A 20,143-nucleotide genomic window follows, 5' to 3' on the forward strand; every position below is an offset into this window, starting at 1 on the left:
TTTGCTCTTGTATATCGCGTTAATATACACTATATTAACGGTACAGTCTTGTTTTCGTCTTTATTATATTATATTATAGTTATGATTAAATTACCAAAGGAAATCAACTACAGTTAATGTTATGTTAATTTTAATAAGTAATTACAGCGATTTTTACAAAGTTGAGGAAAAAACGTTATTAGCAACGGCACGAATTATATCTTGACATATTAAACATGTCTATATTATTTTCCTATTTTAATTATTATTACCAAATTTTGTTGGTGATTATTCACAAATTAACCCTTGCAAATTGAAGCAGAAATGCCACATGTTTTTTACATAATTTAATTTAGTTAGAAAAAAAATACATTTAATTTAGATGGCGCCATAATGTTAAAAAATTGCTATTTACAAGATGTCATAAACGTAACTTTTTTAAATAAATACTTTTTTGCTTATTTTTTTCCAAATTTCTGATATTGTAATCTTTATAAAAAAAAATTGTATAATATAAATTATAAAAGTTTATAAATTGGGCATTGCAGGGTTAATAAATATTAACTTTCACGTAGACTAGAATGAAATATCTTGCATTTTATAATTTGTAAAAATCTAATATATTATAATAACCACCGATCGATATTTTTTCGATAATCACAGTCGTGTTCGACTTATTAAAATAAAAAAATACATACGTCTATACCGAAAAAATTGTTAAAGTAAGTAATTATGTGTTATTTTCTCCGTCAAATTGGTCATACTGCCACGTGATTATTATATTTTTTAACTCCTTATACTATAGTCTATATACCTACCTAATATTAATATTATTACACTTGATAAAATACAGTTAATAATTGTTTTATCACAATATTATTATGCTACTATCGGCGGGTGACGTGCTACAATATAACAACCTGCCATTGAAATTGTGCGCTGCCAGTGCCGTCGTCCTTGTACATATGTACTACGACCAATTTATTTTTAATTCCTTTGCGTTTCAATCGGATTAGTTAAATTGAATTTTTTTTTTTTTTAAAACGAAAATTTACCATTTTTGCACAGATTTCAGAGGTAAATCAAATTTATTTATAATCATTAATTATAAGTTGAAATCGTACAATAATTTTGATATTGGCAACAGTAACAATAACAGTAAAATAAATTGTACAAATTAAAATATTACACGTCACAATTATTTTTATAAAATATATTTTAAGTCATATAATATTGAAATAATTATTATTATGTGAAACTATAGATAACAAATATCCACCTACCTTTGGCTAGACAATGTTGAAAAAAAAATGGGATAATATTCGAATCAAAATATCGAATGATAGGTAAATTAAAATAATAATATCGTCGACTGGTTATTATACAATATTCATTTCAGACTAGATTTGTAATATTATTATATTTTAGAAATATTCCCTAATTTATAATAATTTTATATTTAATTTTTTTTCTAATAGTAAAATGCCCGATATTGATTTTTGTACACACCAATATGACATTGATGATTGTTATCGGGATTAGATTGCGATGTACAATTTATTATTCTTATACAGTTTACCTATAAATACAAAAAAATAATAGTTAACTATATAGATACATTAAAAGAAGGTTTATATAAATTGTATTAAGTACATACCTATTACATTGCATCATTAATTATTATTTAAAAAAAAAATAAAATGCTTTTGTTATTGTAAAATATTTTGTTTAATCGTAAACCAAGTAGATTTATTTCGATACCACATTTATTTCAAGTTATTATCGGAGAAAAACAATATAGTATATTATTATAGAAAATATCAAATTCGATATAACACAACAGTATTTAGTTATTTAATTTTTTTATTGAAAACAATAAAAAATGTACTACAGCTGCAGCTGGTATGTTTATAATTTACATTTTATACTTAATTTTCTTGTTCAGTATTCTTATCTATATCTTAATTCTTATCTGATAATACAAATACATAATTGGTAGGTACACGAGAAAATAAAACGTGTCTTAAATCTTGAAGTTTATAATAATAATCATTATAATTTATAAACCTGTACAATATATTATACAACAATTTGATATATATATTGCGATAGCATTACATTTTTGTATTTACTTTTATTTTGTAGCAAAATTTAAAAGAATGTTTTGTTCGAAATTAGAATAAACATTCATCAGGTTTTCTTAAAATCTACAATATTCTAAATATATTCCCAAACACATTATAAATTAAACATTAAATAATATATTATAAGTATAATATTCAATCATAATGCACTTTCGTTTAACTAAATTGTATATCCGCAAGTCATTATGTAACTGCAGAGTGTTATATAGATATTATTATAATTAATAAATACCGATAATATGTTTAAGGTTTATTCATTGTAACATTGATTGAGAAATTATTCTGAAATTACCAAAATGTGACTTTCATAAGTACGTAATAGAGATACCAATTTGTATGCTGTATCGCGATTATTATAATTTACGTTCAGAATAATTGTATTCTGTTTTTTGTAACATGTAATAACCGTTTTTCTTTTTTGTTCAAATTTTATTAGTTTCATCCCTTAATTTACATATAGAGATTTTAAGATAATAATAAGTATTATAGTTTTGTTCTACGTGTGCGGCGTATATATCTTAATAAATTGATAGTTATCATCAGATGTGATACTTATAATGTTTAGTATTGAGTCATTTTTTTTTTTTAAATGACCCGACTTTTTTTTAGTTGTGTTTTCGTTAGAAACTTGTCAAACATGCATTTTTTAAAGTGATAACATTTTTTTTCAGCCATTTTAAAACAATGTTCTTATTTCACATTTTATATGGCCATCGGACGACAAATAATAACAAAAGTAACAAAAAAATGTCTAAACGTTTTACGTAGAGATATTAAATATGTATGTAGTGGCAACACTGCAAGCTTTTACGACCGAAGATAATGTTATTATCGATGTTATCTTATCGATATTATCGCCGTTGAGTAAATCGAATATTGCTATGTCATGTATAAAAAATTTACAATTTTTTTTTTTTATAAATTTAGCTCCCTTAAATCTCGTCATTTTTATAAAATTTAAAGTATTATTTTCGCGTATTTTACGGTCGTTCTTAATATTTTTCATTGGTACATTTTGATTACACTATTACGATGGTATACTATCGATTGTTTATCTTGAAATTCGATTATCCTAAGCTGTGGAAATTTCAGCTGCTGGCTGCAAACAGTGCGATCTATTTAGTTCAGACTTCGGTTTAGATTTAAGAACTCGTAAATTTATTTCTTGTTTTAATTTTTTTTACTTTCATTTTTTTCAATAATTATTTACGATATTAATATCTAAAATTAATAATTAAATATGTGGCTACTAACTAATATGTCTAGTTAAATATTTTATTTCGACATTTTTAAATCGTCATTTTTTAATCTACATTTTATACTGTAAGTAAATACTCATGTGTGTGTGGTGTGTGTGTGTGTGTATGTATATAATTGTTTATAAATTAATTTTTTTTTTTTATTAAAAATTAACCTATGAGGTAATAGGATTTTTTAAACTACTATAAGTTATAACTTGGAAATTGGTTTTTGTCGAAATTATACCAACATATTTTATAACACAAGTCGTATAGATGGTTTTTAAAAAAAATATTTCAAACATTTTTAATTATTTTTACTCATAATTAGGTATAATAATATATTAGTTTGATAATTGTATTTAACGACATTAAGTATAAAATTAATCATATAAATCAATTAGCATTTACATATTGTTTAAAATAATTAAAATTAAATAATTATTTGTTCGGTTGATATAATTATTTTCATTTAAAAATTGTGTGTACAAATAGTTTTTATTATATAAATTATTTAGTTTGATTATTAACAATTGTCATCATGATTTTAAAATATTTTATGATAATTTTTTTTGTTTGATAGGACGATACATTTTTGTAATATTGAGGGTTAGATTTTCCGATTATTTCTTAAATAAATTATTATTATTGAAATATTTATGAGTAATTATTTAATATCTTAATAAAATTAAAAACCAAAATAAAGAACAGATACTGGTTAACTAATTTTCTTATATTTCATAAAGCACAATAGCAACAAAAATATTGTTTTATTTTAATGAGTTAAACTACTGTTTTAAACGTTTGTTGAATATAACTTTATTTTTTTAAATTTGCTCTTATATTTTTCTTACTAGTCAATATTGGTGTTAAGTGTTTTATACAATAAAGTAAAATAATTAATATTTTATAATAAATTCCTTTTAAATAATTTTGTTTATTTTTTGTAACAAGGTAGTATTGGCCGTTATGTGTATATAAAACAAATAAATAATAATATGATTGTAGTAAATGTGTTATAGTCATAACAACTTGTATGTATTTATAGTTAAAACAATTCTTATTCCCTTTTGCAAGTTTCATGTAATAATATATTTATTTATTGAATTTTTGTGTCATATTTATTTTGTGTATATTCATCATGGTTGTATTATATTTTTAGTTGAACAATGACTGAAAAGGATTTGAACAAATTTCAATTTCTCCGATTGCTTAGTCTTCAAGCAATTACACCGTCTCCACCTAACGATACGCTAAAGGTATTTTTAAATTATAATAAATATAAATATTTTTTAGTCGAGATAAATCGTTAAAACTAATTAATAATAATAAATATGTATACGTACATATATCAGTGCAATTAAGACTTTTAAAATACAAGAACATGTGTCTTTCTGTAGCGTTTATTATCTTAATCTACGGTATCGAAAATCTAGAGAGACACGAGACTATTCCAGATATCTAAACAAGATTGAAGCACCATTTAAAAGTCCAAAAATAAAATTTTGCTTTTTAATTTTATCATTTTATAGTGCAAAAAAAGAAACATTTTTAACAGAGGCTGGTTGTGAATAAATTGTTCATATTTTATAGGTATATAAATATATAATACAACTTTTTTTGGGAAGGTTGTTATAAAGTAAGCGGGCCATGCCTCCAGTAGCTAATTTACAGAAGGTGATTAGTGTATTTTATTACCATTTCTCGGTTTTTTTTTTTTATAAAATATTACCTTTTACAAATTTGTTTATTTAATATAAATGTTGTAGTCCTAGAATTATTCTTTATTACTGATATTGTAAAAGTTTTGGACAAAATGTCACAACAAATTTAACATTTTTTGTTTAAAGCGTATCCGATAATATGATGACTAAATTTAACATATTATATTATTATATTTAATAAATAAATGTAAGGCAGTCTACAATTAAATTATCTTTTTTCATCTAACAACATGGCTTGATGAAAAGCAAAATGTTTAAAATAGACTTAAATGCATTTTGTTTGAAATTAGACTGTGTCCCTTCACTATACGTTTTTTAAGTGATTTTCTAAGAAAACTGGTTTCATATTTTCTTTTTGTTACTTGTACCTATACCTTTCCCCTGCCTCTCTTCTCAGTATACTTTCACACACTCGACTTAAAATTCTATATTTCTTATATTGACTAGTGTATCTTACGAAAATTGTATTTAAACGTAGGTAATACAATTTTTAGGTTAAAATAACAAATGGAAAATATATATTAGGTTATTTACCTATAGTTATTAAAATTTAATTAAATACATCAAAAACAGTAAATATAATATAAAAAATATATATGTTTATTTTTATTAGATACCTACTTCACTCTACTAAGAGTACCTATTGCATATATACATATATGTATATATGTAAAAACAATTTCAATAGAAAATTATAATTTTCATTCAACATATTGATAATACATAATTTTCCAACATTGCGAATAACTCTCAGCAGCGCTTTAGAATATATTCTACATGAAAGTATACAAATAATTCTTTTTATCAATCAATATTAAAAAAAATATTATTAAAGAAAAATTATATATTTTAAAAATAGTATTTAAAATATATTATACATAATTTTTTTGTACTAAGTCCCTGACTGTTTTGTTTTACAGATTTGTTTTGCTTCAACAAACCCATTCGTAGATCTTTCGGACAAAAACAATAGCATTAAGACTGGATATGAAGATTTTCAAATTACAAAGGGTTCTTTAAAGCTATACCCGGTTAGAGACTTTGATTTTATTGGTAAACATGTAGTTTGCCAAAAGTGTTGCCAAAAGTTTGCTTCTAAACTGTCGTACCGAGCTCACGTCAACACGGATATATGTACAAGGACATATAACGGGCCCAATCTTATATATTTAAATTATAAGTTCAAACACGGACGACAAAGACGCAAAAAGAATTCCAAGAGCCGATTTTTGGAAGAGTTAAACGGTCACCATTTAAAAAAGAACCTATTGAATCCAGAAATGTTGAACACCTTACAAACTCGCAACAATTGCTACTCTGATATAGTCCCAACTCGTGTAAAAGGTAAACATAAGATTACTACAACAACGAATACAACTCCGACCACGACTATGAATACAAGTGAACCACCTATGAAAAAACCAAGGGGTAGACCTAGGAAAATAGTCGAAGAAAAATTGGTCAGAAAGAGAGGGAGACCTAAAAAAATTATTCAAACGGAAAATTCTAATTCGAGTAATGTTAACGTGAACACGACTAGCATGAAAACCGAAGTATCGACTGCTGATGACGCGTACAATAATAATATTAACATGTCTAAGAAACAATTATCGAATAAATTCAAAATTGTCGCCAATAAATTTTGGTCGTTGGTTGGCAAAGAGTTAAGAATAGACAATGATATAGGCGGGCACCAATGGATCGACGGGTATTTGAACGTAAGTCAATGCGACAAAAAAGAAAAAGTGTACGTCAGTCCACCAAAAGAAAAAAACTTACTCGCCAGCATTGATCAATTGGAAAATGAAATCAATCAGCTTATAAAACAAGTAAAAAATGTAGACGAACCGGGGCTTAAAGGTAAACTGGATTTAATGCTTAAAAAAATCAATGAATCAAGAAATAATAAAAAAGAAGTGGCTGAAATAAGTAACGGATTGGTCATGAATAAAGGTAAGGAAAATATTCATCACAAACACAGGGTAAAAGAAGAAATGACTGAAACAAATAGAAATCTAGAGCTATGGAAAAATGAAAAAACAAGTGGTATAGAAACAATAACATTGAGCGACGAACCAGAATTGTTCGACCAAACAAACGGTAAAAACGATTCCAACAATTATAGTCCAGATGTTACAGTAAAACAAGAAACGGTTACAAGCAATCACGTCGTCGTGAATAGTAAGAACAATATTGTTAATATCAAATATGTTAAAAATTCTAAACTAGAGTGTAAAACTTGTTGTAAGGTGTTTGCATCAATTGCTGAATGGAAGATGCACCGTACTGAACACGTAGGAATGATTAACCAACAATTTCTATGCAAAATATGTGGTCTGAAATTTAAAATGCAAAAAAATTTCTCCAAGCATCTCATCATCCACGAAAAGATGGAACGTAAAAGTTTAAATAGTAATTCTAAACATAGCGATTCGAAAAACTTCAAGTGCAAAATGTGTAACCGACAGTTCAATTATTTGCGATCGTATTACACTCATATCAAAAATCATAACAAATAAGTTGTTATAAAAAAAAATTTATACATATATACTGAATCTGATAATATTTATCTTTTTTTTTTTTCTTGCATTTTGTATTTTTTACAATTGTAACTATAATTTGCAAGAAAATTAATTGTTAACCGCGTTCAACATTTTTTTTTTTATTATTTGTACATTAATGTAAAAAGATATTATCATTTCCATAATTTTTTAAAGACTTTAAAATTTTAATGTTGTTTACATTGAAAATTATGATTGCATCACATTTATGAATTGACCATAATTGTATATAAAACAAATATCAAGCGTTATACCAATTTCTAATGTTTACTTTTTTTTTTTCTGTTAATGATAAATTATAATCTTAAACGAACATTTTAAAATATTGTAAATAGACTTTATTTTATAATCTGTCAACAAGTAAAACTGTTAAGATATTTAAATGTAAAATATATATATTATTATTATTATTAGCGTTGATTTTTACTCAATTAACTCGTTTCACGGCTATGATTGAATTCTATTCAGTAAACCAATCTAATAATGTGTGTTGGAATGCTTATTTCAGATTGCTAGAGTATTTCCGAGAACGGATTTGGATTCAACGTGAAAAATTTATTTATTTTGGTTCATAACGTACTATGCAAGTTCACAAATATTTTAATATTCTATTACCTTTGACCATATATATCAATAAAAACATTTTTTGCAAAAAAAAAAAAAATTTGGTAAATGTTAATTGCTTATAGATAACACAAATTTCATAATTTAATTATTAATAACAACAGTGACTAATCTAAAGGCGTTAAAGGATCAATACCAACACCTTTCTGGTAAAAAAAAAAAAGGTAAACATAACACAGACGTGTTAAGTCCAAATTTGTAAATATTTAAAAAAAATTAATTTATTATTGGCTACTACAAAAACTGCGAACGACAAGTCCCCAGAACACTTAACTCGACAAAAAGTAACAAAACTCAGTAACTATTAAACATAACATAGTACAAAACATTAAAAAAATAATGAACAATCCTACTATCTTTTACTTTGTACATTTTTTTAACTAACAAAAATTAATTAATAATAATACCTACCTAATATTTATTTTTTATGATGGGCGCTGAGAAGGTATATAGTTTATACAATGATGTACCTATTTTAATTTATTTCTTCTATTTTCTATCTGGACCCACGATATCTTTCAAATCACTGAACCGATTTATTCATATAGCAGTTTTATATATCAGAAATCGCACAAGAATGATAATTAATCAAGTAAGCCAAAAATTTCAAAAGTTTTCCCTTTCCCCTTTTAAAATTCAGTAAAACGCTTAACAAATTTAAATATTATTCAACTTAAAATTAAGGCGCTTAGGTACATTTTTCTTAAAAGTCAACAGTCAAATTTTTTATTAACGAAAGTCTCAAAAAGGGAGAAAAGTTCACTTTGACCGTAGTAACTTTCCAGGTGCTGTGTATAAGTGAATAAACAGTCAATAGACATTTGATGATTTTTAAACAAATTTTATACCTAGCTCTCTAAAACAAATAATATTACAAATCCGTGTAGTGATATGCAAAAAAATGATATATGATATGAAAAATTTCCCCTTATTCTTTCATGTAAATTTTACCCTTATGACCAAACCAAAAAAGGTGAACCGTGTTTTTTCTAAAGCTATTAACAGTGTTTATCTACATTATTTGTTGTTTTCAAGTTTTGGACCAAAAGTTAAAAGTTTGCTTATCATAAAACTTATTCGATAGGTGAAAAAAGTATTAAATTTACTACTTTTATTGTAAAAATATAATATTTTACCTATTATTATAATGAAATGTTCTTTGTTTTTTTGTGACATTTCGCCCAAAACATCTACGTTAACAAGAAGAGTTTTTTAATAATTAAGAAATAGATTATTATTATAATATATTTTTAAAAATAAGGGCTCTGGGGGTAAACGGTGATATATCACCCTAATCAACCTCTGTAAATAGACCACTGCTTTCGGTGACAATCATTCCCAGAAAATAAACCTGTGACCAAATCTTTGACGCTACTGCACTTGCTTTATTTTATTTTGTTAAAATTTTACAAGTTGAAAAAACGCTTATTTTAATTTATCGACCGTATAATGTTGGGAAGTATTTTTTTTTTTTTTAGGAGTATTTTCAAATCTTGAGTATAATATGTATTAATTTGACCCAGATTGCTAGATCGTTAAAATTTCGTCCTAAATACTTGATTTGGTCAAGGCCATATCACAATTTATACATCTGGAACGTTGAAATCTTGAACACAAAAACACAACGAGCCGAGATAACGCGTCGCGTTCGGTGTAAACAACAACAACATTGTGAACTAAATACAGATAACAATGGCTATTGTTGTTTTTTGAAATAATTATTTTCTTATGATCTCGGTGTCAATGCTACATTTTATTTCTGTATTATTACTCGTTGGTCGTAGCGGTGTCGTAAAACATTACAAATTGTAAATAAAGTGCAACGAATATTTCTAATATTTAAGTATAATTTTATTTTTATTTCGCCGACCATGAACAAAATGAGAACAATTTTCATCTTGGACGCAGGAGCTCTGTTCACTTTGCAAATACTTCAGTTCTTCAGCTTGGACTTTTATATCATGATTGTTTTTAAGGAGACTTGGTATTCGAGGTATCCGAACGCTCTGTTTTTAGTGTTGAACATCGTGTTGACGATGTTGTTCTACCACACGTTTGTCAATTGTTACAAAGAGTACAAGTACGAACGCAGTAGGAAGACAGGAGACACGGTGGAGCGCAAGGCCAAGTATCCGGTGTATTTGAACTGTATCACTTGGAGTACGTACGTCACAGTTTTGTTCAGCAAGATCGTGTTGATTTTCTCCAATCAAGTCGTCTTGCTGGTCAGCTACGACGATTTCATGGGACCGCAAATGTTGAAAGTAAGTAACGGCGTTATGATTGGTTTGTTGGTTTTGTTATTTTTTACTTTGATGTTTTATAGTTGCTCATTGGATTATCCGGGATCGTGTTCTACTTGATGGTAAATGCCGAATGTTTTGGACGACAACTGAACCGTGACAAATGGCCGACAAACACGTGGATTGTCGAAATCTTTGACTCTGTTGAAATATTATCGATCGTCATATCTATCAACTATTCTCTGGGTTATGTCGAGTATTTGATCTACGCGACAGCCTTTATAAATTTCATATTGCCCGTTTGGATATTGTACAGTTTGTCGCAGCCAGACATAGATACCAAGCCGATGGGTCTACCACAACCGATATGTTATAATTTTTTGCACTTGATACTCGTTCAGATGCCGTTTCTCGGAATTCGATTGTACATGTGGGTCGTGTACAATCAAAACGCATCGGTATTCATGATGAAAAATCTTTTGCACATGCTATTCTTTTTGCACACATTGTACCCACATATCATCGAAATCAGTAAAAAAAATCAGTACAGTCCAGAAAACGGCATTGACGAACGCGAACCCGAAATACTTTTAACTAATCGTAAACAAGAAGATACCATCGAGGTTCTTTAGACATATACAATAAAATGAATACGTTAAAACCTGAACATCTTCGTTTTTTCATAGAAGGTAGGTGAACGACAAATGTTTAAATTCTTTGAATCTAATTATTTATAACAGTATTGAAAAAAGTTGTAATCAATATAAAAGCCATCTTACGCCGATTTTCTCCTTTTTTTTTTTTTATACTTTATATTTTCACAATTTAGTCATTTATTTAAAGTTAAAGTATACTTTTAGGTGAAACTATTTAGTATTTTTTATCGCTGACATTTTTTTATTTTTTTATATTTGGTGTATAAAATTAGGTTGATACTTTTTAAAAATATAAGTTGCCATGTACCTGTGTAAACAGATCTAAAATCCATATTTTTAATTTATATGTACTAACGAACAAATTTAATCCTTGGCATTTGACTACATGTTGAATATGATAATTATTTATATTATATTTTTAATAATTAATGATAAAATGTATAAATAAAATTATCAATTTTTTTTATTTTATACTAAATTTAGTTGACTTAATAAGACTGTTTTTATCTCTTTCATTAGTAATATATTAACTGTTAGTGTTAAATAAAAAAATTCTTATTTATATTTGTACGCCAGTAACTTTAATGACATATTTTATTTTGATTATGTAACGGTATATCAACTTTTAAGAAGTATAATAATAACTAAATTGTAAAATATGTATAATTAATGTTACTTTCATAATAATAATAATAATATTTTGTTTGCCAAAAAAAAAAGGAAATTGTTTATAATTTCTTTATTTTTGTATACAATTTTTTTTTTTTAGTAATAATTTTTAGATCAGATTTTTTACTTGGGTATTTTTGTTAATTCTGTTACTAGCTAAAATTAGTTATGTCGACTTATAAAAGAATCTCATTTTATTTTAGGCGCAACCCTTTTTGTGTAAACTAGTATTATAATTTATAATTATTATTATTTGTTAATTTCGATATTTTCGTAAGCTCTTTAAGGAGTATTTGTAGTCTTTCATTAATAATAAGTATGTCTACTGACTATTTGATAATGGCAAACAGTTTCAATTTTTTAGTTGTGTTCAAAAACAAAATAAATGTATTATCTATTTAATTGTTTTTGTGAAATCTCAGATTAAAAAAATAATTTTTTTATTACAAAAATATTATTTGATTTTTTTTTCCATTATACACTTAACAGTTGCTTGGTAACTGACTTTGTTTGTTGTACATTTCAATGATATAATATATTGTTTGATAATTTTATCTTTTAAAAAGTTTTTATTTTATTTTCATACAAACGTTTTGTTAAACTTTCGGCAGTGGACTACTCTAATTATAATAATAATCATTATTTATTATTATAAATAGAATACAAAATTATTTTTATTTTGTAGAGTATTGTGGTTGACTTTTGTGGCTGTCTATTAAATAATTGCGATGTCAATAGTCACGTTAGAGAAACCCGTGCCAAAAGTAGCCGGATCTGATTGGTACTACAGAGTGTCCGAATTAAAAGAATCGTGTGACAACCGAAGACGTGATGCGTTCCAGTTACAAAACGAATCGCACAAACTGAGAAACAACGCTGATATAACTACTTTTTGGGGTACCCATCACACAAATTCGTCGATCGTAGATAGGTTTGTTTATTACACATACTTATTATTAAACTGGTTGGCCGATATAGTTTCTGTATTTAACTTTAATATTTAATTTGTAGACAAACCGAGTTAAAACAATGGAAGTATCTGATCGAAAAGTATTACGCAGATTTGGTAAAAGAAATCAAAGATATGAAAAACGAGAAACTGCAAACTGAACAAACTCTCGAGTTTCTTAACTTGAACTTTACCGTTACCAACCACTGTTTGAGCATACGAGACGAAAGAGGTGGTGCCGATCTATGCTACGACATAGCCGACATTGAGTTGAAAAATGTATGTATAAAAGTTCGATACAATAATTATAAATTATTCAATTAATAAACAGTATGTGTACATACACAGGAACAACATACGTTGGAAACGTTGAAAAAGATGTTGACTGAAAAATGTCAAATTGCGTGGGAGCAGATAAACAAATTGGAAGAGTTGCGCATCAACGTTGCTGAAGACCTTGCTAACAAAACGAAAGCAATAGAAATGGACACCGCTTTGTTGAACATGACCAAAGATTCTAATAATATCTCACTCAAACCGGATCCACTCAGGGTCCCAAAAGAGTGAGTAATACACACCGAGTATACTCTGCATATTATAAAATGTTTGCTTTAGGGTCGGATTTACCTAATTGTTGTCTATAGACTATAAGAAATAAATATTATTATTTTCTATGATAGGAAATAATCTTTCAAATTGTAGAGTAAAAATCACATTGAAATAAATAAAACTACATTTTAATAATTATATTTTGCAGTATAAAATGTCGTACAAAATGTATCATAAATAATTTTAAAAAAGAATATCTATTTTTGATATTTCACTTTTTCTTGATTTATTTGCAGCAATCATCTAGGTCTGTATTGGCTCCCCAAAATTTATAAAATTTAGAAATTTTGTCACCTTTCTGTCTGCAATCAAATTGCTTAAATGATTATTTCCATTAAAAAAATACCAAAGGACCTTTCACTGCTTGCATTCGATAGAATATTATATATTTTATTGTGTCTAATCTAAGTTAAATGTTGCAATTATTATATTTTCTTAAATAAGGCTAGCGAAGTAGAAATATTAATCGGTTCTAAAATATTAAAAAATATTAATTAAAAGAAATATTAAATACATCATATTGTACTCTTTTTATCATTCAACAGAATATTGCATGTATTGTGTTAAGTTTTAAAATATTTTAATCATACAGACACTCATCTAGTAAGTGGACCTAGTATTGAAATTATATTTTTTCTAGTGGATAGTGGCTATTTAAAATTAAAATAGTAGATAATAATCAGATCATAAAAAAGATCCCGTGTTCATGGGGTATGCCTGATTGGTTGCTGACATTGTTTTAGAGCATGAACGAATTAGAAGGATTTGAGTTTCTCTAGCCCCTCCCCCTTCCCTAGTTACGCCAATGGAGGAAATTCTAAATTTTAAAATACACTTATTTTCGATTTTTATGTCTGGTCACTTGTATCAGATTGTAATTTCCTTTTGATTGTTTTTAGTTACAATACGTACGAAATGTGGCTTCGAAAATGTAACAACTTAAAGACAAGAATCGAAAATGAACTGAACGGTTCGAAAAAAATTCGGGAAACTATGTATGTGCCCCGTGAAAAAACCAAAAACGATTTGAAAGCGCAAAACGACAATACAAACTTTGCACTCCGCAGACGAATTTACGAAACGGAGAGAATTAAAGATGAACTGGAATGGCAAAAATCGAATGTAACATATTTCTTAGTTAAATGATTATACGTATTAGACCTACCCAACAAAAAATTTGTTTATCCGAAAAATCTTTAATTTATGGTTAAAAAAAGAAAATGTCAAAGTTTAAACTTTGATCGGATAATTTTTAGTGGTGACTCAAGGCTATTTTGTGCAGTTGATATCAAATATGCATGTTTTTCATACTACATCTTATTCAGTTTGAAAGCTACAATATTGGCAGTGAGCTCATTAGAAAGATAATGAAAAATCCTTCAATAATTCATATGATTATATGAAGAACATACTTGATATCATCACTCAAAAGTTCTTTTTAGAATAAAAAATACTGTTTTTGTTGTATAAGTTAATAAAAAATTCGGGCAATAAACCAATAATTAATAAAATATTTTTTTTTTGTCATCTTTTCAACGACTTACTCTAAATATTGTACCTTCAAAATTGAAAAAAATATAGTGAATATAAAAAAATGTATCATCTTTACACGTTTAAATCAAATGGAAAAAATAACTTTGAGTCACCTCTAAATATTATCCAATCAAGTTTAAATTTTTACATAGTCTTTTACTTAAAACTAAATATTTTTCGTGTAAACACAAAAAATAATTTCTTTTTTTATAAAGTTGTAAACCACATATGACGAACCATCCATTTTTTATGTGGTAGATTTCACCTGTATGCCATAATCCTAATATTTTGAAAAATATTCCATAAATACAAATGTGTTTATTTGGGTTACCTATAAAAAGATAATTTTCAAATTTCTATCTGACAGCCTCGCAATGGAGTATTTATACAAAAAACCTGGCCAAAAATATTTTAGGCAGTTTAAATGCATTTAAAAAAAAAATCGATCAGCCATAACCCAGTAGAGGCTAAAAGATTCATATATTTATAGAGATAATTGGAATTGGACTGACTATAGTCTCAGAAAATTGTCACATCGAAAGCATTTTTTTACAACCAAATTAGCTTCACCAAACTAATTGAAAAATTTGTTTAAGCTAAAAATAATACCTTGAAGCTTACACAAATTGAACCAAAAGTAAATTTACAAGGTCAAAATACTTGTTTTCTTAAATATTGCCTATATAAAACTCCTTGAATTCATCCACTTTAAATCCTCTTAAAAATGTATATTATTGAAAAATATTAATAAAATTTTCTCCCTTTTTTCTTTTCTTCGTAAAATTTTAATGAAATCAACTTAAGAAATTTTGTTACGAAGTCAAAATCATTAATTTTTTTACCGAAAACTTAATGTCTGGTATAAAGCATATTATGTTTTTGTATAACAATATATTAAACCCTCTAATGGATTACACGTGGACTACTCTATTTGACTTACTCTTCGTTTTTTATAATATTTAAATTAAAAAATTATTCGCAATAGATGCAAGTGGACAAAGAAAAATTTTTAAAAGAAATCGAAAATTTGGAAATTGCTCTAGACAACAAATTGAATTCAAAAAAGTTGGCAGATACTCGATGTGAAGAAAAACTGTATCGAGCCGGCGCAGAACGTTGTCTGGACAGACCTACGCTTCAATTGCATAAAGAAATTGCTCAGCTGAACGCTACTACTCAAACGCTGGCTGAAAAACTCGATCAGTCAAAGTAAGCATACAACCCCCTAAAAAAAATTTCTCTCATTTTTATAAGTTTTCTTATGATACATCTGTACAATATATAAATCAAAATTATACATAAATCATAATAAATGTATAGATATTTAGTTAAAAATCAAAAATAATAAATAAACAAAAAGTACATTGTATTGGAGTATATTGGGGTGGGGGAGGTCACAGGTCTAAACGATTTATTTCCACTGAAATTGATAAAATCATTTTTAAATAAATGCTTCTATGCGAATCTGTAATGATAGAAATACAAATATCGATAAAATCATTGTACCTAATGACAATTATGTGCTTAAAAATGTTTTTTTTAGTATTAGTATTAGTATTAGTTGATAGTGTGTCCATAATAATTTATTGCTGTGGTTACCCATATATTGTAAAAATATATACCCACATTTTTACCCATATATGGGTAAAAAAGTATTTTTCTCTTTTTTTGAGGGGTTTTCCTTAATAAAAAAAAAAGTTTGACTACAGATTTTCTGTCAGAACTTAAACCCTAAAACTTTACCTATAAAAGTGAAACAAAGGAGTTTCCTTAGAAATTTGGAACTAACTGGGCATGTGTTATCATAATTTCAAGTTGAAAAATATGTACATTTTTTGGGCGTTTTCTCAATTTTGAATAGGAAGGAGTGAACTTTTTAAGTTATCATGGATCTAAACACATCATTGTAAAAACAATACCTTCTCAACTGCGCAAAAACTTAGACATTTTTCTTTCTCCATTCGGAAGTAGCAAAATCATGTTTCATTATTTTTGTCAAGTCCCATAAGGTTGTTATTTTAGCTTCAATTAATAATAGAACTAACAACTGCGGTCTTGTGCCATTGTAGACGGTAAATAGTTTTTATTTTTTAAAAGCAATGCTCTGCGCTTAAATTTGTGACGTTGTAGATAAAAAATATATAAAGTACCATTAAGATACGGATGAAAAGTGGTAAAATATGTGTCATTTATTAATTGCAACGTTTCCATAGTTTTAGGTGTAAGTCCAATGTTTATATGGCTCTGAACAAAAATTATACACTTATTCATTGATAACAAATAGTTTACCTAAATTTCTCCTGCGAACACAACATGTTATTTTAATTTAAATGTTTTTGTTATATTTTCATAGGTCTATGTACAATATTCTTACCGAACAAGTGACTTTGATCGACGAAGAACTCAAAAACAAGACTCACGCGCTCGGTGTAGACGAAAAATGTTTGCAGTATAGATCACAATTAAACGACAATTATTGACTACCTGTTTTATGAAAATCTTTGTAGCTCGTTCACTATACATAGTAATATTTAAGTATATCTATAGTGTTGTTTTCTCAGTCTATATGAAATAACAATATTATTTTAAAACGAATTTAAAGCAAAAAAAAAAATTAATTTTACCCGATTTTTACTATATAGGCAACATTATGTACTCGTTCAAATTTGCCTAGTTGGCGCCGTAACATTTAAAAAAATGCTTTTCTTGATAATTTATATTATGTTACTGTAAAATCAGTAAACCCACTCTTCCAATATTATGTATTGTAACGTGCATAAAAACAAGACCATTAGTTAATTAAATAAATTAAAAGGACAGACCTAACGAATGTACCAATGAAAAATAATATTTTAAAAGTATTATATTATCTTGAAGACAGTAAGATAAATATTCATAAATTTGTGATGGAAAAAGTTTCATCAGAATATTATTATTAGGTCGGTAATACCGATGTAAGTTTAATATCGATTTTTTGCAAGTTCTCGTCAAATCTCTAAAGGTAAAATATTACACAGATGATCTTATACAATATTCGTCTTCCAACATTTGACTGTTAAAGGTGTGTTTAAAAAATAAAACTTCAACCCTTAAGAAAGAGAAATCCCACCTAGTATAAGAATCGAATTACGGTAGTTCTTTTTACATGTTAAAAAGGTATAATATTAGATATGCATGCTTAGTAAACACACATTCGAAGGCTTTGTAGGAAATGATATTATAAATAAATAATAATATTGACTTCGGAAAAATTTAAGAAGTTGGGGTTTATACAAATTAAATCGCATAAAATTAGTTTTGAGAACACCTGTTTAACCTTGAAACAGGTTTTATTGTTAGGATTTTTCCCAGCTATATGCATTATATAATAAAATATTGTTATGTTTTATTTTAATTTTAAATCGACTTGTAAACATAACATTTATTTGATTTGCTCCACATATCCTTAGACGCTTAAAATTTAAAAAAATCTGTAGACATTTTGGTCCACCATTAGATTTGGGAGTTTTGTCAAATAATAAATACACAATGAAAGATATTCATAAGTATTAAAAAAAGAAAATATCATTGTAAAATCAATAACATCTCTGCTCCGTATCGAAGATAAAAGGATGAATAAGTTAGAAAAAAAAATATTGAACTAATATTAAATATTAACAGTTATTTCTTTTTGCTGAAATAAAAATTAGTAGATTTGCAGACCAGTGAAAACTTATATTGGTGTACATTAGGTTTAGAATCTCCAATATAATATATCTATGACTATGGCTTGTTGCTTGGGTTGAAAAAAGTAAGAACCCATATAAATTTTTGGCGAAAATGAGACAAGACTAATAAAATAGTACTCAAATCCGGATTTTTGAAGTACCTGGATGTCCAGATACTTAAGTCTGAATTGACTGGCTATCCGGATTTTGGGTTTTATTTTATTTTTTAGTTAAAAAATCTACTGTTACAAAGTGTGTAAACCTACTTTTATAACGATTATTAAAACCAATAATTTTGTTATTTAATTTAGTTAAAAAATTCCAATCTGAAAATCTGATAATCTGGATATTACCAAATTCCAACACTGGTGTAAATTAAACCACTTATTGACTTATATAATAAAAATTGATTTAATTATACATTTATTTTTCTTATAGGTCTTATAATGATAAAGTTAATATAAAATATAAACTTTAAGATTTTCTCGGTTTATCGAGACAAGACTGTATTTTATATTATATAAATATTTTTTATACTTAATATTTCTCAAATGCATACTGTACATAAAATGTGAAGTCTTTTGCACATTTTAAATTTCCTACTGCACAGTATGGACACCTTAAAATAAAGCCTGCGTCTGTCTTGTAGTAAATTCAAATAATATTTCAATCTCTTATTCGACAAAGGGAATAGGCAAAGAATAAGTCACCATTTTTACGAAAATGATTTTATAAACTATAAAAACTAATAAAAATCACTTTTTTATTTATTTTTTTGTTGTACATTTTTGTTACGTTAACACGCTTTTAATTTATGCTCCACCTTGTTTTTCATTATTTATTTAGGAAAGTAAATAAATAAGTCCTTTAGTAGCGAGTGCCTAAAAAATACACAAAACAAGTATCTATAAATTCTGAACAAAATAGCAAAATATGTTTTTAATGCAAAAAGAAGTTTTCAAATTTATCAGATTTATTTTTAACGTTTGGGTATTTAGCAAAAAACGATTCTTTGTGTTGTCTCGAAGTTGTAAGTACCCTAATAAAAAATTAATTAAAATATTTGAATTATAGTTTTCTATGTTGTATAAACAATACAAAGTTATAATATTAGCTAGTGTAATATGCATTGTCTAAGGTCGTATAATTAAGGCAAGTTGTTCCTTATTGTATATTTAATAATAATAAAAGTTATTTTTTATGACTGAAATTATAATTAATTTAATGTGTGACTTTGATAGTCAAAAACAATGTGGAATAAACAACTACAATAACAGTAGTTGTAAAAAAAATAACAATATTACATTACTTATTATAATAATTTTATGAGAAGGGGCCCCCAATGATATTTTGCCTTATGGTTCAAGTTGTTTAAATCAGGCCCTGTGTGACATATTCTGATGTTGTAAAATTCGAAAGATCAAAGACTTTAAGCGTAGACAATTTCATAATAAATAGTAACTTCAAGGTGTCGTTTTTATTTAGTACGTGGATACTTTTAAGTTTT

At 26.6% G+C, this 20,143-nt stretch overlaps 3 protein-coding genes across 5 annotated transcripts; all 3 read left to right on the forward strand.

The window, feature by feature from the left end:
- Nucleotides 1–914: 914 nt before the first annotated feature.
- Nucleotides 915–7,922, forward strand: LOC126841134 (uncharacterized). Of its 3 annotated transcripts, XM_050577460.1 has the most exons (4): nucleotides 3,206–3,446; nucleotides 4,524–4,620; nucleotides 6,006–7,266; nucleotides 7,335–7,480. In XM_050577460.1, exons 2-4 carry the CDS (start codon nucleotides 4,531–4,533, stop codon nucleotides 7,352–7,354), a joined length of 1,371 nt encoding a protein of 456 aa, XP_050433417.1. In that variant the 5' UTR covers nucleotides 3,206–3,446; nucleotides 4,524–4,530; the 3' UTR covers nucleotides 7,355–7,480. The 3 variants fall into 3 exon arrangements, with proteins under 3 accessions (XP_050433408.1, XP_050433398.1, XP_050433417.1); XM_050577451.1 differs by lacking the exon at nucleotides 3,206–3,446 and adding an exon at nucleotides 915–1,056 and having other exon boundaries at nucleotides 6,006–7,922; XM_050577441.1 differs by having other exon boundaries at nucleotides 3,203–3,446; nucleotides 6,006–7,921.
- A 1,984-nt stretch (nucleotides 7,923–9,906) lies between these two features.
- Nucleotides 9,907–11,607, forward strand: LOC126841063 (uncharacterized). Its single transcript, XM_050577310.1, has 2 exons — nucleotides 9,907–10,534; nucleotides 10,597–11,607. The coding sequence occupies exons 1-2, from the start codon at nucleotides 10,142–10,144 to the stop codon at nucleotides 11,143–11,145; spliced, it is 942 nt and encodes a 313-aa protein (XP_050433267.1). The 5' UTR covers nucleotides 9,907–10,141; the 3' UTR covers nucleotides 11,146–11,607.
- On the forward strand, nucleotides 11,079–18,171 carry LOC126841056 (tektin-2). The gene is made up of 7 exons (XM_050577297.1): nucleotides 11,079–11,202; nucleotides 12,524–12,769; nucleotides 12,850–13,066; nucleotides 13,136–13,350; nucleotides 14,296–14,518; nucleotides 15,915–16,138; nucleotides 17,283–18,171. The coding sequence occupies exons 2-7, from the start codon at nucleotides 12,567–12,569 to the stop codon at nucleotides 17,407–17,409; spliced, it is 1,209 nt and encodes a 402-aa protein (XP_050433254.1). The 5' UTR covers nucleotides 11,079–11,202; nucleotides 12,524–12,566; the 3' UTR covers nucleotides 17,410–18,171.
- Nucleotides 18,172–20,143: the final 1,972 nt, after the last annotated feature.

The sequence above is a fragment of the Adelges cooleyi genome, unplaced genomic scaffold (genome assembly GCF_023614345.1).
Source record: "Adelges cooleyi isolate 19-005CV unplaced genomic scaffold, UGA_ACOO_1.1 ACOO_flye_CR_arks_rails_tigmint_CR_PRNA_108, whole genome shotgun sequence".
Taxonomy (NCBI): Eukaryota; Metazoa; Arthropoda; class Insecta; order Hemiptera; family Adelgidae; genus Adelges; species Adelges cooleyi.